Source organism: Carettochelys insculpta, chromosome 1 (genome assembly GCF_033958435.1).
Source record: "Carettochelys insculpta isolate YL-2023 chromosome 1, ASM3395843v1, whole genome shotgun sequence".
Classification (NCBI taxonomy): domain Eukaryota; kingdom Metazoa; phylum Chordata; order Testudines; family Carettochelyidae; genus Carettochelys; species Carettochelys insculpta.
The window spans coordinates 279,528,408-279,549,383 of NC_134137.1; the positions used below are offsets into that span (position 1 = coordinate 279,528,408).

At 50.6% G+C, this 20,976-nt stretch overlaps 2 protein-coding genes across 2 annotated transcripts; both read right to left on the reverse strand.

Moving 5' to 3' along the window:
* Positions 1-3,945: 3,945 nt before the first annotated feature.
* On the reverse strand, positions 3,946-9,887 carry CIMIP4 (ciliary microtubule inner protein 4). The gene is made up of 6 exons (XM_074983860.1): positions 9,708-9,887; positions 7,769-7,844; positions 6,367-7,019; positions 5,659-5,809; positions 4,330-4,440; positions 3,946-4,082 (listed from the first exon to the last, which is right to left on the reverse strand). Exons 1-6 carry the CDS (start codon positions 9,885-9,887, stop codon positions 3,991-3,993), a joined length of 1,263 nt encoding a protein of 420 aa, XP_074839961.1. The 3' UTR covers positions 3,946-3,990.
* Positions 9,888-11,106: 1,219 nt separating this feature from the next.
* On the reverse strand, positions 11,107-19,495 carry TST (thiosulfate sulfurtransferase). Its single transcript, XM_074983861.1, has 2 exons — positions 18,817-19,495; positions 11,107-11,604 (listed from the first exon to the last, which is right to left on the reverse strand). The coding sequence occupies exons 1-2, from the start codon at positions 19,409-19,411 to the stop codon at positions 11,306-11,308; spliced, it is 894 nt and encodes a 297-aa protein (XP_074839962.1). The 5' UTR covers positions 19,412-19,495; the 3' UTR covers positions 11,107-11,305.
* Positions 19,496-20,976: the final 1,481 nt, after the last annotated feature.

A 20,976-nucleotide genomic window follows, 5' to 3' on the forward strand; every position in this document is an offset into this window, starting at 1 on the left:
TCTTGTTCCTTTTGGCAAGGGAGCAACATTGGCTCAGAGCTGCCACCCAGTGATCCGAGGTAGCAAAATCATCTTGCGGTCCATGGGTCAGCTCTGTTCCTGATTGACTGAGATGTGTCTGTCACCTACCCGGTCTACTTACTGAGTCTGTATGACACGGCTGAGGAGGGGAGGAAGGGCAGTTCTGATTTATGTTTCTGGTTTTCCCACACTGTTAATTGGATGCTGCCAGGCCTGCACTGAGCAGTAGCATTCTTTCTGCGGCTAATACAAGCACTGATAAGCACTCATTTCTTTTTTAAATTGTACGACATGTGAATTTATTGTTCTTGAAAGCCACCGGCCGACAGCACCGCCTCAAGCTGACCAGGCTGGAGACAGATGCCATCCAAAGATTTCCGAGCCCAATTCATTCCTGACTAGTCACACTACTTGCTCATCCAGCCCTGGGCCTCCTGTGAACAGAGAAGGCCCCGTATGCTGATCTGTGCTTCGGTTTTATGTGTCTATGCAAGCATTAGAATGAAACCAGAAAAACCCCATGTATTAACAGTCCATGTACACTGATGCCTGGAAGTGTATCAACTCACTGTGTGCCCTGTTTTCTGTGTTCCAGATCATCTCTGCAGGCCAATGCACTGCACACATGCGCAGGGGGACAGTCTCGGCTCTGACGTGCTTACAGTATAATTTGAGGCAAGGCTCTCTCAGTGTGAGACCTAGAGTAGGTCTTCACTATGCAGAAGAGCGACCCGGTCAGGGTCGATCTTCCGGGGTTTGATTTTGTGCTCCTAATGAGGAAGTGTGAAATCAAACTATCGGGGTTGACAGTCGACCCCTGTGCTCCTCAATATGGCAAGGAGTAAGGGAGGTGGACAGGAGAGTTTCTCCCATCGACCCTCTCGCCCCCGTTATTATGGCCAGGTAAGTCAATTGCTGATAAGTCAATTCTAGCTAAGCAGTTGCCGTAGCTGGAATTGCCTATCTACAATCATCTTTAAGGTCTAGTGTAGACCTGGCCCAACTAAAGGCAGCAAGGAGGACCAGGGAAATAGTAGCATAAGCTAGCAGTTTCGCAGGCCAGTGGCTGGGGGGCGACGGCTTTGCCTGGCTCCTGGGAAAGGTGGGGGAACTCACTCTGTGCTCCTGGAAGGGGCAGGGCTTCGAGCAGAAGGGAAGGGGCTGGGGGTATCTTCCCCTGGCAGCCCTTCATTGCCGCCTGGGGCTCAGTTGGTGATTTAAAGGGGTCAGGGCTCTGGCTGCCACTGTAGAGGCAGCGGTGTCCAGGAGCCCCGGACCTTTTTAAATTGCCAGGCCAGGGGCACTTGCCCCTTGGCCCCTCCCATTGATGGGCCTGGCCACTGGTGTAGCTAACTATCATTTGGACCTTTCTGTTATTGATAGGAGTAAATAAACAGTGCTGAGTCCCCACCAGGCTCTCCAATGAGCAGTTGCCTGTTGGCTGCACAGAAGAAATGAGTTTATTATCCAAGTCTCCTGGCTTCCAACTGGCAGAAAGCCACTGCCTCTGTTTGCATAAAGCACAGGGCAGCGCCCTCGGCTGGCAGCAGACTCCTTCCTGACTGTGGCAGGTGCTTGTTGGAGCCCTTGCTCCTGTTGCACGGCGCCGTACCCACTGTGCTAGTCAAAGGCACTGAGGGGCAGCACCAGGCGCTGGGGTTTCACAGTTAGAATGCTGAGGCAGCTCCACGAGCTCCACCACTCATGCGCTGGGTGACTTGCGGGCTGTGCTTAATGGGCACATGGAACCTCCTTGTACATGGACTGAAATTGCAGCAGGGGAGGTTCAGGTTGGACATTAGGAAAAAGTGATTCTATCAGCAGACCTGCCGACTGGGGACGGGGGCAAAGGGGGCAGGGCCTGGCATTTCACAGGGGCCCTCCGAACTGCTGCAGCAGTGCTGCTCGGTGTGCAGCTCTCGGGGAGAGTGGCACAGGGCCAGGGCTGACTGCCCTAAGCCCCGCCCCTTCCAACCTTGTCCTCCTCTTCTGGGGGCAGAGAGACAGACCTGCCTCCTACCATGAAAGGCTGTTGGCCCCGCTGTGCATCAGCCCAGGCGTGCAGAGCGGTGCTTTGCTGCCTGGATGGAGATGAGGTGCTGCATGCTGAGACCTGTGCCACTCCATGTGGAAGCTGAAGGAAGCCCAAAAGGAGACCTCTTGCCACCTGCATTCTGGCCTCCTCTGTTAGTGAGCAATTAGCTCTCCCCCACTGGCTGTGCTTTGGAATAGCAAACCTGTAATGGTTAATTATTGAGGGAGGGAAGGTCCTCTAGTTACCACAAGTTATATTTTAACCTGGTCTACATGCAACCGCCTGGAATCCCTCTGCAGTCAGCTCTTCTCCCCTACTCGCCTGGACTGAGCTGGGGAAACACGCTCAGTCACGCCCAGAATCACTTCATGGCTGAGGGCAAAATAATCAGCAATTCCAAACCTGGGGAGGAGGCCTCAGCCAGAGGCGGTGGAACTATTTGTACGGGGGTCGGGGTGTGTGTGTGGAGAGCCATTGATCTAAACTGTAAACCCTGGATATGAGGGAAGCCACTTCCAGCCAGGGGAGGTGGCAGCCCGAGCCCCAGTTCCCCTGGTTCCAGCTCCTAAGGGTGGGGCAGCTGGGAAAGAGCAGGTCCCTCTCCCCTTGAAAACTCTTTGGGGCGAGTAGTTGCACTGTGTGGGCCCAGCGGGAAGGGACAGGCCCTAGAAGCCCCGGGATTCTCTGAGGCGCTGGGTCAGACAGGACAGCCCTGAGCAGACCATCAGTGCACCGCCAGCCAGAAGATACCTTGTGACGCCCCCTTGCTCACCCTGGTTCATCTTTTCTCTCTGCAGGGATTCATTGCCATTTGGATGTATTATCTGTGGCTGGACCTGGACGTCTGAGCCCTATGCGATGCTGGCACCTTCTTGCCCCCAGACAGACATTGCTATGGGGATGGTGGGAGATGGGGCTTAGACAGGCAGGAGCAGCTTGTCATACAAGCCCCTCAGATGATCTTCCTCACTGTACAGTGACCCAGCAGCACGGCAGACCCCAGGGTGGTTATAGGGTCCCCTGAAGACCTCTGGCTCCCTTTCGGTAAGATGGGGTTTGAGACATGGGTTTGGGTTTTGGAGCTGCTGGGTTTGGTTGGGTGGTTTGCTGCTGCCCATGCCCAGGTCGGTGTTGGCAGGTTTCCCCACAGTGACTGCAGGTCCCTGGCAAAGCAGCAGCTCTCCAAGGGCGGTTCAGTCTAGCCACCGTAAAGCAACAGCATCAAAAGTATGAGAGGGAAGGAAATGGCCTCCTACCTGCCAGGGTCAGCCCCCAGTGGGGACAAAAGTTGCACCCTGAGACCGCACTGAGAGTGACTGGGCCCCATGAGCACCTGCATGAGAGCTTTCCCCAGGAAAGGGCCCACACGCAGGTGGCTTTCTGCCTGGTTTGTATATCTCCCCAACCCCCGCTGTGCAGGAGAACTGTACAGAATCCCGGGGGAGAGACGGAAAAGGGGCTAGCAGCCATCAAAATGCCATCCATGGGCCTTCAGTCAGGGGCTGGGGAGGTCGTCCCTCCGCACACATGCACATACATGCATGCGTTCTCTCTCTCCAGTGGAAACCCCATCCAGCCCTAAACACTGGCCCCCGTCTGCAGGATAGTGGCTCTCCTTGTTCATTCAGTCCTGGGCTCCCTCTCTGCACCCCCACTCTGCTCGCCGCAGTGTGTCCCCTACCCGCCATCGCACCCTGCAGGGATTCCCTGAGAACAACCAGGCAGCCCTCTCACACACGGCTGCCCCCAGACCCACCCCCCTCCCTTTTCCTGGGAGAAGAGGCTTTGCCATTGCGTTTCTGCCAGCTGACTGCCCAGCTCTCTCCCTGCTGCTCGCATCACTGATGCTCACACCCAGTGAGGCTGCGCGGAGGTTTATTCTAGCGCTAGGGAGAGCAGGGTCCCTTCTGGAGCGTGCTCCATTTCTTTGTCTTCTAGGATTTGATACCTTTGTTCTTCTCCCCATATTTCTGCTCCAAAGCTTTTTGCAGGTTAAGGTTCAGGGCATTTTTCTGATGCCATCGCCCTATGACGAAAACAAACCACAGTTCAATTGCTGCTTCATTCCTAATGATACCACCCTCGTACCCCACAGCCCTCCTGTGCACGTGAACCAGCCGGAATGATTCCCACATGCTTGTGGTAGTTCTTAGCACTGGCTCAGTGACTCTTCTCCTGTGATGATACCCATCTCTAGCCCCTCAGGTCCCTTTCTTAGACCGCACCCAGCTCTGAAGGGCATCTGTTGCTTGTTTGTGACACAGAAGCCTTACCTAGATCATCGGTTTTCCTTCCGTGCCAATGCTTGGGGTCTCTGACAGCCCTTTGAATGACATCAGGGGTATAGGAATCCTTCATCAGGCTCTTACTCTCTAATGGACCACCTGCACGAAAAATAACGTTGTCCACTCTGCTGCTGGCACAGATGGCGCCCACCCGTGGCCACCAAGGAGAGAGAAAAGGTCTGTGGAGGTGAAACGGGGCAAGTTCGTTCAGATTTGACTCAGCCCTGTGCTCTGCTGGGGCTTGTGGAAAGGCTCTGGGACCACTTGGGCTCTGCTCAGTGCTTTCTTGCACATTGTCTGCTAGGACTGCCTGTCCTTAGGGAGCGCAGGCCCACTGTGGGGCCTGGGTTCTAGTCATGTCCTCAGTTCTTCTTTTCCCTCAAGCCCCTGTGTGCAGTCTCCCCTCCTGCTCCTCATGCCTGGCGTAACTCACAAAGCTGCCATCTTACCCTCTTAAATCCCTCCTTCAGACCTGTCTCGGCCACCTCCAGATCACTCTGTCCGGCCCTGGCTAAGCAGGAGCGAGTTATGACATCACTCGGACACTCTAGCCTTGCTCACCTCTTCTGGGTTTCATTGTTACCTCATTCTCCCAAGCAACCCAGGCCTGCTTTTGGCCACTGCTCTGACCTTTGGAGGTGGCGGTGGGGAATGACTTCATTGTTACCTGGCCATACACAGGTCCTAATTCTCAACTGACGTTCCTACATGCTATCCCCAGGAACACCATGTAATAATCATAATCCAGCTCCTGGGAGCTTGTGAGACATTGGAGCAAGGAGCACACGCAGCAAAGGCATTTGGATGCCAAGCTGATGAAAGCAGTTTGAACATTAGCTCACTGGTCAGAGCTGACCAGCTAGAGGGAGCTTTGAGGGCTCTGGAGGCACAGAGACTTGAGAGGCCTCAGGCCAGCAGATCTACAAAGGCCCCAAAGAGGAAGCAGCACGTGGTTTGAACTGGAGCTTTTTAACATGGGACATTTGATCGCAAAAGCTACCAGCTCTCGAGTGGCGGGGAGGTGTGAGGGGGGTCACACTGGACCCTGACCTCTAGCTGTTACTGGCTGGAAAGAAGGAAGGGAGGGAGCTAAAGAAAAGGGGGAATAGGTTAAAAGGGGACCCACAGCCATCTCTCATTTCCCCTAAGTCTCAACACGGTACCCTGCTAAAGGAGTGTGCTGACTACAAGGGTGAGAGGAGAAAGGGACAGGGGAGAGAGAGGTGTAGTTAAAGAGACACGAAGACCAATGCAGAAGCCCGAGGGCAGTACAGAGAGCATAGGGACAGCTGGAGGTAGGGCTGGAGAGCCCCTCACCTTGGAAGATGTTTGACCTCAGGTTGTAACCCAATTCGAAATAATCAGCAAAGGGGGTGGTGGCCATGGGATTTGCTTGTATTTTTGGGACCAGGTTGCTGAGTCGTTTCTGCCCCTCAATCAAACCAGCCTCACACAGAGCCCGGCGTGCCTGGCAAGCACAAACATCATGGAGTCAGTCTTGTCCCCCAAACCCCACATGCACCTGACTTCCTGGAGGCACCTCCAGCCCTATGTGCAGGCCTGAGAACAGTGGTGTCCAATGCAAATTAAAGGATCATCACAGGATGCCCCCCAGAGCCAGGCACTCCCCTTCTCACCCCCTGTAAACTGCCAGCAATATGGCCCATGGGTGAGTGCTGGGACCCTGCCCCCACCAGCCCTCTAGAGCTACAATACTATTGTTGCCTCTAATGACCTTCTCCCTCTTCTTCTGCACCCTGAGTGCAAGGAGAGTGAAGGGAACAGAATGACAAGCTAGTCGGGATGGGGAGGCAGAGAGAGTGAGACAAGAAACTGTTGAAGTATGGGTATGGAATTTGCCATTGGAGCACCTTGACCTGCCCCCAGTTGCAAAGCCCAAACTCCTCTCCCTGGTGCTACACTTCCCTCCAGGTACTACACATCTAATCATCCAGCCCTCTGAATCATCCCCTGAAAGTATCCTCTCCCCTCCTCCTGCACCAGTGACACCACCGCTCCCACAACCTGCTCCTCAGTGACAAGCTCATCCATGATGGTGCTCCCAAACTTGTGTTTGATGTTAACGGGGATAGTGCTGGTTTTCTTCTCCTGAAAGAGCTTCCCCTCTGCTTTCACATCTTGCCCTATTGATGCCAAGGACTCTTTAGCACTTAAGCCACTATGGAATTCCCTGGCCTCCTTGTGGCTGGTCTTGCTGTTCTTTCGGAGATACCCAGGCAGCCTGGGCCCCAGTGGTCGATGTTGCCCTGCTACTGGTTCTTTGCCATCTGAGTAGGCTTGGACACTTTCTGCCTCCTTCTGGGTGGACTTTGCAAGATGTAGGAGACTTCCTGTCCTCCCTCTTTGATGTTGCCTTACTGCTGGTTCCTTGGAACCTGAGCCATTCTGAGCCACTTCTCCTTGTTCTCCAGTGAGCTGACGCTGTGCAGAAGGAGTTTTGGGCTGGAGATTCTGTTTACTATAACCTCTGGTACAGAGATGCTGTGCGGAGGGGGATGCCTGGGATGCGCCTTGAGGAGAACTCATGGGTGTTCTGCTGTCTGCAGGACTCCTGGAGATCTTCCAGGAGGTTCTACTGGAACTTTTCAAGGAGGGTCTCTTGCTGCTGGCTCTTGCACCAGCCAGGATATGCCCCTTGTTGCCATCTTCAAGTTCCACTGAAAAAGAGACAAGGAAAATCTCCACAAATTTGCCATCATTTTGATAGAAGAGGGTTTTTTAAACGCAGCTGTGCACTCTGGGCATGGCCTACGGATGGCCCTGCTTGCAGAGACACACACACAGCTAAGCAGCATAGACATGCCTGTAGGGAGGGATCTTAGAAGGGTTAACCAGTTAAACTCTAGAGCTTAAGCATTTAACTGTTTTAAATTAGGGACTTCTGTCCAGCCCACCACCTGGCCCCACTTCAGCTGCAGCTGTGGGGTCCCGCCATAGCCAGGGGATCCCACCGCTTGAGCCTGATAGTCTCTCCCTGGCCAGGGACGCTCTGGCCTGGCATGGCTGGCCGGTTCTGGAGAACACTGGCAAGGGCCACTTAATTGGTAGGCCTACCCATAAGACGTGTGCTCATTGGTATGCTCATCGATTAACAGGTTAACATCCTGCAGCACCCAGAGGCACTGAGACCTCATCCATGGTGAGTGAAGTCTCTGCTCTACAATCCCTTCCCATGAGAACTCACTGCCAGAGGTGTACATAGATAACCAGTTCACCGATGCATGTGCTCATCCTCTCATACACAGGCACATGAAATCACCAGGCATTCAAACAGTCACACAGAAACCCAGATGGTGTGCTCAGGATGGAGGAAAACACTCATGGAATCTGGGAGCTACATCAGAAGTCTGAGAGCAAAGGGTGGGGGAGTGAGCGAACAAAGCAGCCGTTCCACTGGGTCTCATACCTGATTGGCCCCTGGCTAGCATAGACTCATGTTTTCCTGCAGCAGGTGTAAGGGAGGCTGAGGTCATAGGCACCTCCTTGAAAAAGAACAAAGGTTGTATTAGGCTGGCGTAGAGAAGGAGCGGAGAATTTGGGTTGGGCTGGGTGGTTTGTGAGAAGTAAGGCATGGCCCAAACAAATAGAGGAGGTGCCGCACCAGGTTAACATACAATTTGTTACACATAAAACACTAATGTATTCTCCAGGGATGATCCACGAGGCTGCAGCCTGTCAGGTTACGTAATCAATTCCTGTAGAATACCATTTGCCCTGGGCAGAGGGCATTCAAACATTATTATCTCTGATGTATATATTAAAGGGGCAATTAGAGAGCTCACCCAAGATCAGGACCCTCTCGTGCCAGATGCTGCACAAACACGGTGAGATACTGTCCCTGCCCCAAAGAAGTTTAAGGTCTAACTAGACCCACCAGACAACGTGGCAGGGGGCGTGCATAGCAATCCTCCACATGGGAAGGGGAATCCCTCTTCAACTGCACCGTGGTCATTGTATGTTTTGCTCTGACTGCCCCCAACCAAGCTATGGTAAGTGCTGATGCTATTTGTCAAAAAATTAGCCACCTCTTTTGTTTATAAAAACAGCTAGTGCTTTTTACTCAGTGCCCCCAGCTAAAATCCCTCCAGCGCATCAGTGACAATCTCCAACCTATGTTGGAACATGAGCTCTCACTCTCACAGACCTTGGGTGACAGGCCTGTTCTTTCCTACAGACAGTTGTCCAACTTCAAGACAATACTCACCAGCAGCCACACACCAGACCACAAACCACTGAGCCAGGAATCTACCCATGCAACAAACCCTGTTGTTAGCTCTGTCCACATATCTATACTAGAGACACCATCACTGGACTTAACCATGTCAGCCACACTATCAGGGGCTCATACACCTGCACATCCATTGATGTGATATATGCCATCATGTGCCAGCAATGTCCCTCTGCCATGTACATCTGCCAACCTCGACAGTCTCTGAGCCAAAGGATGAATGGACATAAATCTGACACCAGGAATTGGAAGACACCTAAACCTACAGGGGAACACTTTAACCTCCCTGGCCGTTCACTAAAGCAGCCATTCTTCTACCAAAGGATTTTATCACAAGATTACAGAGGGCGCCATGTGAATTGGAATTCATTTGTGAGTTTGACACATTTAACCTGGGGCTTAATAAAGATCTCAACTATCTTCTGCATTACAAGGGCAATTTCCCCACCTTTGATATTCACAGGAATGGCGCACATCCCACTTAACTAATTTACTTCTTCCATTGATCCTGTTAATGACAGGTGACTTCCCCACTCCTTCATCCCTTCCTCCCTCCCTCCCTGCTACATAAACTCTGGATTCTTATTGTCTGCTCCCAATCTGAGAAAGTGGGTCTTACCCACAAAAGCTCATTACCTAATAAATAAATGTGTTAGTCTTTAAGGTGCTACCAGGCCGCTTGTTTTTTGTGAAGCTACAGACTGAGGCTAGATATCACTATTGCTGTTTAGTATTTTTCTTACAACAGTTCCAAGAGGCTCTAGCTGAACTCAAGGGCCCAGTCACAGACTGATAGTTCCCAAGGCCAGAAGGGACCATTAGATCATAACGTCTGACCTCCCATCTAGCACAAACCACAGAATTTCACCCAGTGACTCCTACCTATATTGACGATGTTGCGTTCAGCACTGTCCATGCATGTATTCTAAAGAAACAACTCTGGCCAACAAGCTGTAAAATGACCAAACTTTTCTTCTCTGCCTTTTTCTGAAGACACCAAATAAATGACTAGCATAGATCCTCAGGTATCTTTACAGGGTTCATACTCTCCTGTCATTCTGGCTCCTACTGACCAAGGAGAAATAAGGGACTTGTCCCTGGGGAGCCAAAGACTAACCTTCTCAGGCCGCTGAAGATATCGTTGGGCCATCCTCACAAGGTCTCTGGCTGGGAAAAGCACTATTATTATTATGGAGGAGCCGTACACCTGCCAGAAGTGGCTTGGTATCGCCTGCCAAATGGGGCTCAGGATCAGCTGCCAGAGGCTACCAAGAATAGCCCCACACGCCTGCCACATGTGGCCTGGATGGGCATTAAAAAGATGTTGTGGTCAATGTGCTGCCTCAGACCTGAAAAGCAAGGTGGCAGTACCTCTGAAATGGTGTCTTTGATTGGCTCATCCTTTCTTTGTTTGTGTGTCTGTCTGAGTTTCCTTGTGCCTGAAGGCAGGTGGCAGGGTGGGAGGTGGGCTCAGCTTCCAGAATGAGGCTCAGAGCTGAAGCCTTTCTCATAAATGTCACACTCACCTGTTCCATGGTCTCAGTTAAGATGACAAAGAGATTCTTCTAACCAGGCAGGTCCTGCTGAGGTCCAGAAGTGCAGGCAAAGAGGTGGAACTAAGAGTAAGCATCAGGGGCGGTTGCTAAGGAGCAGCCCTCCCCATTTATGAGCTGTAGTTACTATGGGAACCAAAATAAACAAGGCTCAGTTTGGTGTTATCTTTGGGGATGAAAAAAGTCCATTTCGCATCTCAGGAAAAACACAGGCCTGGCTGTTCTCAGCACATGGGCAGGGTTCCTTGGGGGCTCTCATCATAAAATAATAATTAATAGGATATCACACTTTTACTGCATTTTCCACCCAAGCATCTCCCGTTGATGTTAATGGTGCCTCATACAGGCTCCAGGAGGGAGGTGACGTTACCACCCTTTTACAAGGTGACCACATTTCCCTATCCCAAATATGGGACAGGGAGATATGGCGGGAGGGATGGCTCCTCCTGGCTCTGTCAAGCCCCAGGGGAGCCGGGAGGGAGGCAGCAGCTGCTGGTACTCCCCCCACTTCCCTGAGGCTCAGGGAACTGACTTCTGCCAGCAGCTGTGCCTGCGCAGCTGCTGGCGGAAAAGGTGGGGTGGGAAAGCCCAAACATGGGACAATCCAAATATGGTACCGTCCCGCCCAATACAGGACAGATGATCACCCTACCCTTTTACAGATTAGGCAAGAGTTGCACAATGAGTGAGCGAGAAAGCCAGAACTAGAGTCCAATCTGTTTGATGCCTAGCCCCAGGCTTCCACCGCAAGACTATGCCCCCATTTCTTTGGAGGTCTTGGCAACTTGACTTCAGTAGCTCCCAGTCCAGCTGGGATTTCTCTGAACCTCTCCAGGAAGAGTGTAACTTTCCCCCACCATAATGTGGCTGTTCTTCCTTCCACCACTCACTGAGACATCACAGCATGATGAGGTCCCCCACTCAATGGGGAGCATTAGAGGCACACAGAGACACATAATCAGAAGGCAGATTTTATTCAGTGGCATAACTAAAAAAAGAAGACAGCACAAAAACCTCTGAATTGTTCTTACAAAACTGCACTAAATACAACAGAGAGGATTATTACCTTCCCTCCCCTCATTCCTAGTTCCCTTGAATGAAGACAGCTAACTAACCCCATTCTCAATGGATGCTCAAGAACTGCATTTCAACCTCAGCCCCTTTATGCCTTGTTGCGCTTCCACTCAGACACTCTGTGCTCCGGTGGGGCCCGGCGGAACCACTCTGACCAGGACCCATCATAGATGGCCACATCTGGCTTGCCACAGAGGTACGCAGCCAAGGCAATGTGGCAGGCTGTGACGCCCTTACGGCATGTGGCAATAAGCGGCTGTGAGAGGTCCACCTTCTTCTCCTGGAACATCTTCTGAATCTCCTCAGGGCTCTTCTCAAAGCCGGCTTCAGTGAGGAATTCAAAGAAGGGCATGTTCAGCGAGCCAGGGATGTGACCTGGTTCAAGCCCTAAAACACCCCAAAGGAGAGAGAAAAGAACGTGTGAGGAGAATGTTAAAGAGACACCCCAGAATATGGCACAACTATAGTCTAGAAATCTCACCAAGAGAATACCTCACAGTCTGAGATGGCACTGGGGGCACAGAGTAATGAGTTGGCAGCTATGGAAACAAAAGCCCTGATTAGGACACTAAGGCTCAGGTCCTCAAAGATATTTAGGTGTGTTGATTTCAAAGGGAGTTAGGCACCTAACGTCCTTTACAAATTTGGGCCTAAGATTCTTCATGGCCAGAGGTACTATCACTGCTGAGATTCAAGAGCAGGCTAGAGCAGATATTTACAGACCTGCTGTAATGAGCAACACAACAAAATAGATCAAAAAGAATCAGTCTGGCAGATCCCATAGCCTCTACCATTTACTATATGGGTTAAATCCACTCGAGTTGCATGCGCTTATGTCTGTGGTGAATTTGGTTCCAAGAGTTAATGAAATTATCTCTGCTGCCAGCTATGTTGGGTGGGGGTAATGTGAACATTATTAAGCAGCCAGAAATATCATGAAAAATGGTCTGAGCCAAACATTTGGGTGTGTCACTTACAGATGGTTTTCTAGAGAAGAGAGAAAGAGTTGCCTGGCCTGGAGTATTTAGGGTCACCGCTAATTAGTCATTTACAGCAGGGCCAAGCAGGGGCCAAACATCACCACTACCATTAGTGTAGAATTTAGATTTTGGTAGCATTTTAAATACACTCTGCATTTATGTAAACGAGGGTCAGACTTTCTGGTGGTATAAATTACGTCAAGGAAGTTCTCCTAATTTGTGTTAGCTGAGAATTTGGCCCCAGGGTAAGGATGCTAATGCAAGGGAAGATTCAAAAATGGTGAATGAGATTTTAAATATCTCACTGCTGTACACAGGAAGCTCCATCCTAGACCTGATCCAAAGCCCACTGAAATCAATGGGAGTCTTTCCACTGATTTTAATGGGCTTTGGAGCAAGCCCTGTAAGGGTAGGAGGCTTTAAACACTGGCTTGAAATTAGTCAGGTTAGGTTTAAACTGCTAAAGAGTCTGGAAGATAACAAGCCATGAGACAATCAGATAAGTAGGTCTTAAAAACAGGTCACCACCAGTTCCCGACTCAGTGGGATTGTCCTGGCCATCATGGATTTGTCCCCCTCCCACAAAGCCAGATTAGAGTTACCAATTAGTTTCAGGCCTCACAATGCTATGACATTGCATCATAATGCAGCATTAGAAAGTTTTGTCCATATATTATGAGGCTGCACTGGCATCACTCCTGGCTGCAGCATCACAAGTTGATGTTGCAAAGGCCATAATTTGTTATTTTGTCCCTCAGGTAAAGCTAGCGAGCGGGAAGGCAGAACCTGTAACAATGCTCGATCTCTTTGGAAGGCTGCTCTGTGACTGTGTGACAACCCACTGCTCCAGACGGACATTATTCGTCTCATTTGCTCCTTGATTTGTCTCCTCTGAGCTCCTCAGAAACTGGCTCCAGCTCCCAGCAGTATCCACTCACTTCCCCTGTAAACAGTGTCAGCATTGCCTGGCAAATGCTGAGCTGACAACAATTTTTGCTCCTGGCTTTTTTAAAATTGTAGATTAGAACTGCGGCTTCAGTCCTTGAGCATCTCCTGACCCACGGTCCACAGGTTGCCACATTTCTTCTCGCTTACAAAGATTTGATTCCTTTTTATTTATGCTTTTTATTATTAAAAATGTACCCATCAGAACAGTCTCAATATACCTTCACACCTATTAAAAATGACACAAAGTGAGTTAAGCAAATATTGTCTGAATACCTCTCAGAGCAGTAGCCATGTTAGTCTGTAGCTTCACAAAAAACAAGCAGCCTGGTTGCACTTTGAAGACTAACAAATGTATTAGGTAACGAACTTTTGTCGGTAAAAGCCACATCTTCAGATTCTGACCCACAAAAGTTCATTACCTAATAAACAAATTTGCTAGTCTTTACAGTGCTACAGGACTGCTTGTTTTTGACTGAATACGGCCACTCAGTCACCAAGCGGCTATACAGCATAGAAAGGTCCATGGACTTCCATCCCTCTCCTCTGCCTGGGTCTTTCAGGGTCAGCAGAAAGCAGTAGGTGGGAGACAAGGAGCAATGGAATTCTGGAGAATGGGAGGCACAAGGGAGCGGCGACTCAGAGACTACAGGGGATAGAAAGCTAACGCTCCTTTTCTGCTGTCTGCCAAGAAACTGAGAGAACTTCAAGCGTATTTATTCACAAGTTCTTCATCCAATGACTCTTGCTGTGCAGATGGCTTGTGCCAAATATTTTAAGTATGGCTTTGCTTGCAAAATTATCGTTAATTACTAGCAGTGCCTGCCCCTTTGTGGTGGTAAGCAAGCTGGGAACTTGCTGGTAGCGCCAGTCCCAAGGATTTAGTTAGGACCAGGGGAAGCTTGGCAGCCCTGGAGCCAGGAGCTGGCCTGGGCGTGGAGCTCCACCAGCAACTCCAGCTCCAGGGACCCAGCCGGGGCCAGGGGAACCCTGGCAGCCCTGGGGCTGGAAGCCGGCAGGGGTGTGGAGCCCTGCAGGCAGCTCCAGCCATGGGGATTGGGTTGGAGGAAGCCCAGCAGCCCCAGCCCTGGGGATTCAAATGGGGCCAGGGTAATCCCAGCAGCCCTGGGGCCGGGAGCTGGCAGGGGCACAGAGCTCCGCCGGCAGCTCCAGCCCTGGGGATGCAGTTGGGGCCACGGGAACCCTGGCAGCCCCATTCCCTGGGACCCAGCCAGGGCCAGGGGAACCCCATCAGCACTGTGGCTGGGAGCTGGCAGGGACACAGACCTCCACTGGGAGCTCAAGGGCCAGGAGCCAGCAGCTCCAGCCCCGGCGACCCGATCAGGGTGGGACAGATGGACGGAAGGACAGACAGACGCACGTCTCTCCTTCTTTAATAGTATAGATTCTTATTATTCATTTGATTATTGCAGACCGGGAGCTCCCATCCAAGATTACAGCCCTATTGTGCTAAGTGCCGTTTCAAAACACACAGAAAAAGGCATCCCCCTCCCCTGAGGAACTTACTGTGCAAACAGCCACTAGGTGGGAAAAGGGAGAGAACTATTCCCATTTTCCAGATGGGGCCCTGAGGCACACAGAGGTGAAGTGACTTGCCTATGGAAGTCAATAGCAGAACCAGTACAGCAACCTCAGTCTCTTAAGGACCAGGCCAATTTTCAACCTCAAAGCCACACGTCTTCACTAAGTCATATGCCTTTTTTCAGATCCTGATTGGATGACTATGACAGAGAGACTAGAGCAGTGGTGGGCAGCTGTGGCCCGTGGGCCATATACAGCCTACTGGTGCCCCACCTACGGCCTGCAGATCCCCCGTCCAGCCTCCTCCCCCATACAGCTCTCACACACTGGGACACCCGCACTTTCAGAGGCGCTGTGAATCATCCAATTTGCACTCTGTCCCCACTCCTCCTCCCTCCTTCCAGAGCTGGAATGTCATGAATCAGCTGTCCTGGCAATCCAGGTCAGGAGCGGGTAAGGAGGAGCAGGGCAGAGCATGGATCAGACAATCTGCACACTCTGAAAGTGCTGGGTGGTGGGTGGGGGGACAGCAGGTAAGCGCAGGGCTCCGGTGCCCAGTGTGGGAGAGGTGAGTGGGGGTGAGGGCACTTGGGGGAGGGGGGAACTGCAGGGCTGCGGCCCCCAGGGGAAATGAGCAATAACTGTGCCATAATTAATTAGCTGCTTCCCAATCAGAGGAGGTGGGGCTAAAAAAGTGAGGTGATAGTTCAATGAACACCTGGGCCTTATAAAAGGGCTGAGAGAGCTCCCTCTGCTGGTGCAAACACAGGGAGTGGGCAGGCTCCTACAGAAGGCCCCAAGCCTGGATCTCCATAGTTCAGGAAACTCAGTACCCTATATGAGTACAGGAAAAGCTGTAGGCAACAGAGCCCAAAAGGCTGTGAGAACAGGATTTCAGTGGAACCTGCCTGGGAGGGGTGTTATGCCAGAGCCATACAAACTGGCACAGGGAGCCCAGACAAGGGCTGGGAAGACAGTCCAGAGCGTGGGCTGAAGAACAGCTCCTGAAGAGCAGAAGACCCTTTGTGTTTGTGGGGCATTTCAGCTGATCTTTTGCTACACTCTCTGTGATTTGAACAGGGGGCTCTGCCACCTCTCCAGCACATACGGATGTGGGGAGAACTGAGGAAGTCCACCTGGGCACAGGAAACTGAGGCAGGGAGTGCTGGCAGGGCCACACTTTGGTATTGTGAGGTAAATACTCTCCATGGCAATGCCTATGTAATCAGCCAGCCACTGCCTGGATTTCAGATTGCACAGCTGAGTGTAAATTCTGCATTTTACCACGTGCAGTTTGCACTTGGGGTGGTAACTGATTTGAAAATAGCTTTTAAGTACAAAGTGATGTGGGTGGGGATGTGCACCTGGAATACCTGTCGATAGCAAACACAAAAGGGGCACCCATGGTCCCACAGAACTAATTCTAAAGTAGGAATGAACAGACACTGAAATAGTGACAGAGAGATAGCCGTGTTAGTCTATATCCTATCAACTCAAAAAAGCAGTCCAGTAGCACTTTAAAGACTAACAAAATGATTTATTAGGTGATGAGCATTCATGGACGAAAGCTCATCACCTCATAAATCATTGTGTTAGTCTTTAAAGTGCTACTGGACTGCTTTTTTGTGTTGATAGACACTGAAATGTTCGAGTTCTTGAAGCATTTGCCGGCTGATGACAACCCCGCAATATCCATTCCAGGAATCAGGGAGAGGGAACGTGGAATCCATCTGTCATCAGCATGGAGCATTTTGTGTGCATCTCAGATTGAATTTCAAGAACTAAAATGCAATCCCAGCTGTTAATACACTTAAAAAGGGAACTGACCACAAGCATAGATCATGCTTTTTCACTGCTGTAACCTTCATCATGCCATGCCTCCTCTGCCATCCTCATCCCACGCTGCATTGTTTCATTTAAATCCCAGTCCTACAACTGGATCCACAAACGCGGACCCTGAACCAGGTACAGCCCCACCAGTCAACAGCGCTCTGGAGGAGTTCAGAGGTCTGCCTGCATGGATCCAACTGGAGGATTGGGACCTTAGGATGTAATCTTTTGGGGACAGGCCCAATGCTTAATTTGTAATGAAAGGGGTACGGGTGCTCACACAGATTTTTCACTTTCATAGCTGATGCAGCAAACCCTGAAGTCCTGGGGCTACAGACGGCAAAGTCTAGATGTGCAAGGGCTTGGGCTCTTCTCAGACTTTCTAACTGTGCACATACAGCTCTCTAAAAATCAGAATGACACCAATCTGGGTGCACACACACAATGTGGGATAAGGACAGGTTTTCTGTGAGGTGTTTAAAATCAGAAGATGGAACTAAATACCCTGGGATTTAAAAGGATCTAGTGGTTTTTACATTATTCCTATAATTTTTGGGTTTTTTCCCCATTTTATCTCTTAGATTTGGCAATAAGGGAGTTTAACTTCAAATTGCGCAACATCACATTTGAAGAATGCTTCTGTACAAAGCAGGGGTGGGGAACCCTGCCTATGGTGCACCTCCAGCCTGCAGCTTGCCTGGATCCAGCCCCTGAGGCTCAGGGCTCCCCTCCCCAGCATCCAGCCTGCAACAGGGTGTAGGGTGTGGAGCCTCAAGCCTCACTGGAGGGAGTCAGGCAAGCTGAGGCTGAATCAGGCCCCCAGGCTTTGTCGGGTTCCGGGAAGAAGCGTCTGCACCAGTCTGAGGAAACAGCAGCACAGCACTTTCCGGGCAGCTTTTCCCCTGCCCCTCTGATTGGACAAAATAGCAGCCAATCAGAGTAGCAAAGTTCTGAGCCTGGGAGTGGCTGGAAAGCTGTGCCACATAAGCACCCCCCTGCATCGTCCAGACCCTGGACCCCCCAGACAGCGCCTCCACCTCCCTCCCACCCAGACCCTCACCTCCAGCCTGCTCCTGCACCCCTCCTGCTCAGACCCTCCATCCTCCCTCCTGTCCAGACCTTCACCCTGCTCCTGCACCCTTCCCACCCAGACCCCCACCCGCAGCCTGCTCCTGCACCCCCTTCTGCTCAGACCCTCCACTCCGCCCTGCTCCTGCACCCTTCCTCCAGTCCAGCTCCCCACCTCGCTCCTGAACCCCCTTCCCACTCAGACCCCCACCCCCACCCACTCCCGCACCCAGCTCCCGCACCCCCCTCGCAGTGAACTTCCTAGTTCTGGCCCCACCCCAGAGCCTAGGGAGGGCCACAAAATCTACGAGCCCTGCCCCGTCCACGCCCCATGCTCTGAGGGCTGGTGTGCGAGGGGAATGGGGGAGTGTGTTTTTTGTTTCTCAGTCGGGGACCACGTCAGTGAGAGTGTTTGTTTGTTTGTGGTTTTGCTCCTCACATGTGATCTTTCTGTGGGACAGTGGCCCCCCCACCCCAAAAAGGTTCCCACCTCTGGTATAAACTCTCCCTCCACCCTCTGCCCTACCCCCTGCAATGGCTGCAGCTTAGCCTGCTTTTCAGACAGACGAAGTTAGTTATATGAAACTTGCTCCTTGTCAGGGAAAGGGCAGGGGGCGGAGCACATGAGAGTCTGGGACAGTTTGGGAACTCTCTCTTTTCAAAATGGTTGGGTCTCAGGATCCAAAGGGAATCACCCAGTCAAGCAAGTTTTCTCTGTGCGACTGGGGAGGTGGTTTTATTCTTCAAAGGCAAACCCATCTCTCAAGTTACCCAGAAAAAGGAGCGGTGTTTATAGCAGCGTGGGTGTTTGCTGGTATGTACGAGGAAGAAAGGCAATGTAGAAGTATGAAAAGCAATCGTGCACGTCTGTTAACATGAGATAAAGAGGCCCTATTCTCCCACAGAGGCACTAAAATTAACTCTGCAAGGGGGAATAGGACACAGGACCTAAGCACTTCCAGACTCCAGGGAAGCGTGAGACTGGATCGAACAGTCAGAGATGCCTCTCAAAAATTGTTAACAGGTCCAGAGATCTGGGCATTTCTGAACTCTGAGTGGATTCAGATTTGTCTGCGGAAATTTGGGCCCTGTTAGTTTGCATGTGAGTGAGGAGAGGTGTATATCAGTGGGAGCTGATGCATTACTGCAAGGTGTGTTTGTTAGCAGAGAGGAGAGGTAGCACCTGAGCAAACCTTCACCTGTAGTTGAAAGAGACCCCACATGCTGCTCCTACCTTCATTCCCTGGTTCTGGTTCTGTCCCCCGGTACCTTCCCTGAGACCTGGAATCCACCACCTGGAACCGCTTGGATTCCATGTTCTCTATCACGTCTGCATAGGTCTTCAGCAGGGACCTGTCCAGGGTGGCCTTAAACACTGCTGGCTGTGGCCGGCTGATCTCTGAGGTCACAGGGTGACCCTCCTTCACCCAGTTCTTGAACCCGCCATTCAGCACGGAGACCGTTCTGTGCCCAAAGACCCGGAACATCCACCAGGCTCGGGGAGCATAGAAGCTCCCCAAGTCATCCCCATCATACACCACCACGTGTGTGTTATTGCTGATGCCCAGGTGCCCAACATAATCGGCGAAACGCGCCTCGCTTGGCAGCATGAGCTCGTAGGGCGACGACTTGTCTTTGCACTCCTCGATATCGAAAAAGGAGGCGCCCGGTACATGCCTGTCTCGGAACTCCTGCAGGGCATTCCTCTCCCCAGGAGGATACCAGGAGGCGTCTAGCACCCGCAGGCTGGGCCCAATCTGGTTGGCCTTGACAGCTTCTGAGAGCCACTTGATGGAGACCAGAGCTCTGTGCAGCACTTGCTGCACCATTGTGTCCAAGACTGTCTTTGTGCAGTGAGCTGAGAGCTTAGCACTGTATGTTAGTATAGGAACTGTACAAGCACAGGCCGAGGACGGGCTGACATGGGCAGAAACCCAGCCTACTGGAATTCCAGCCTCTGGTATCTGGTTCTCAGCCAATCAGCTGGCTGGATTGAGACAGCTCTAAAAACTCCACCCCCTCCTTTCCCTCCTCCCCTCAGTTGCCAGTCCTGGAAGACTTTTGCAAGGGCCTGGGAGGGTTGTTCCTTATTCCTGATTCTTTCTTTGTGGTGCCAGCCTCTGATTTAAAGGCCAACATTATTTTTGCAACATCACTATAAAGTTTTTGAAATGTTATCCAATTAATGTGATGGAATGTGATTAAAAATTTAAATTAGTAATTGCTACAGGCTGCATATGACAAACATTTCAGATCACCCCAAAATGACACATCCCTGGGACCATCAAGCTGCTATGAAGGAGCAGGGGCAAGGGACATGCCAAAGATGGTGAAGTTCAGATCCAGATACAAACTTCGCCCATGACTAAAGATGTTTGTCTCCCGTGTCCTAACTGGAGTGTGAATAAGGAACTGGTTATACTTGACTCGTTTTGACTGATTGTACTTGACAGCCCAAGCGACAAGTGTCTGCAATTGTTATTTCATTGTGAAGAGATAAAGGAATGCCACTCCCAGAAGTGGCCCTTTATTTTTGATCTGAGAAATATATTACCCCCAATTTATTATTTTGGGTTTCCTTGGTGAACATACAATGGGCAGATAAAAATCAACAAAAAGCAATATTTAATCAATGTGATGTAAATCCAACTGTGATATTTAGGCGAAAGATAGTTGCAAATAAATAAATCTGTAAGAACTTTGGTTTGATGTGAGAGGAATTAAGAAGTAGAAAAACAGCTAAATTTTTCCAGGTTCATTTAATTGGATTACAAATATAAAAACGTTTCTTATGATTAGTGTTGTATCTTTTGCTCTTTCCACAACAAAAATAATATGAAACTGCTACTTGGGCACAGAGGCTATGTTCACATGGCAGTCTAAACTCAAAATAAGCTACACAATTTGCCCTAGGCAAATTGTGTAGCTTACTTCAAGTGTATTTCAAAATACTGCACTATTTCAAGGCATCCCTTACTCCTCCTGCAATGAGGAGTATAGGGATGCTGAAATAGTGGACCTGTTATTTCAAAAAATATTTCAAAATGACAGGCACATGTCAAAGACACGGACTAGTTGTGTCAGGATACAGTCTGCCATGCAGACGTAGCCATAATTGGTTCCCAAATAATCATGTTTATTATTAGCAAACATACAAGGTCTAGATGGGTTCTAAAACACAAAAATCGGGGAGCCCCACTAGAGTGTTCACAGACTACTTAAAGGAATCCTGCCTTATTCCTATGTGCTACCATTAGTTGAATCTGTCAGTGTCTTTAGAGTTACTGTGAGACTTATACAACAGCAGTGTGGCTGGGAACACTTTTATGGACTTTGGCATATTGGACTCTCTATCTCCACCTCATTTCCTTTTTAATTCCATCATAGAAATGCC

What these genes read in the sequence shown, in the direction of transcription:
- TST (XM_074983861.1), bottom strand. Translation starts at nt 19,411, where the DNA reads ATGGTGCAGCAAGTGCTGCACAGAGCTCTGGTCTCCATCAAGTGGCTC. An exon ending in ACCAGAACCAGGGAATGAAG is followed by an intron (nt 11,605 to 18,816) that starts GTAGGAGCAGCA and finishes GGGGTGTTTTAG; the next exon opens with GGCTTGAACCAGGTCACATC.
- CIMIP4 (XM_074983860.1), bottom strand. Translation starts at nt 9,887, where the DNA reads ATGTGGCAGGCGTGTGGGGCTATTCTTGGTAGCCTCTGGCAGCTGATC. An exon ending in GCTAGCCAGGGGCCAATCAG is followed by an intron (nt 7,020 to 7,768) that starts GTATGAGACCCA and finishes TCTCTTTTTCAG; the next exon opens with TGGAACTTGAAGATGGCAAC. An exon ending in GAGGTCAAACATCTTCCAAG is followed by an intron (nt 4,441 to 5,658) that starts GTGAGGGGCTCT and finishes TTTTTCGTGCAG; the next exon opens with GTGGTCCATTAGAGAGTAAG.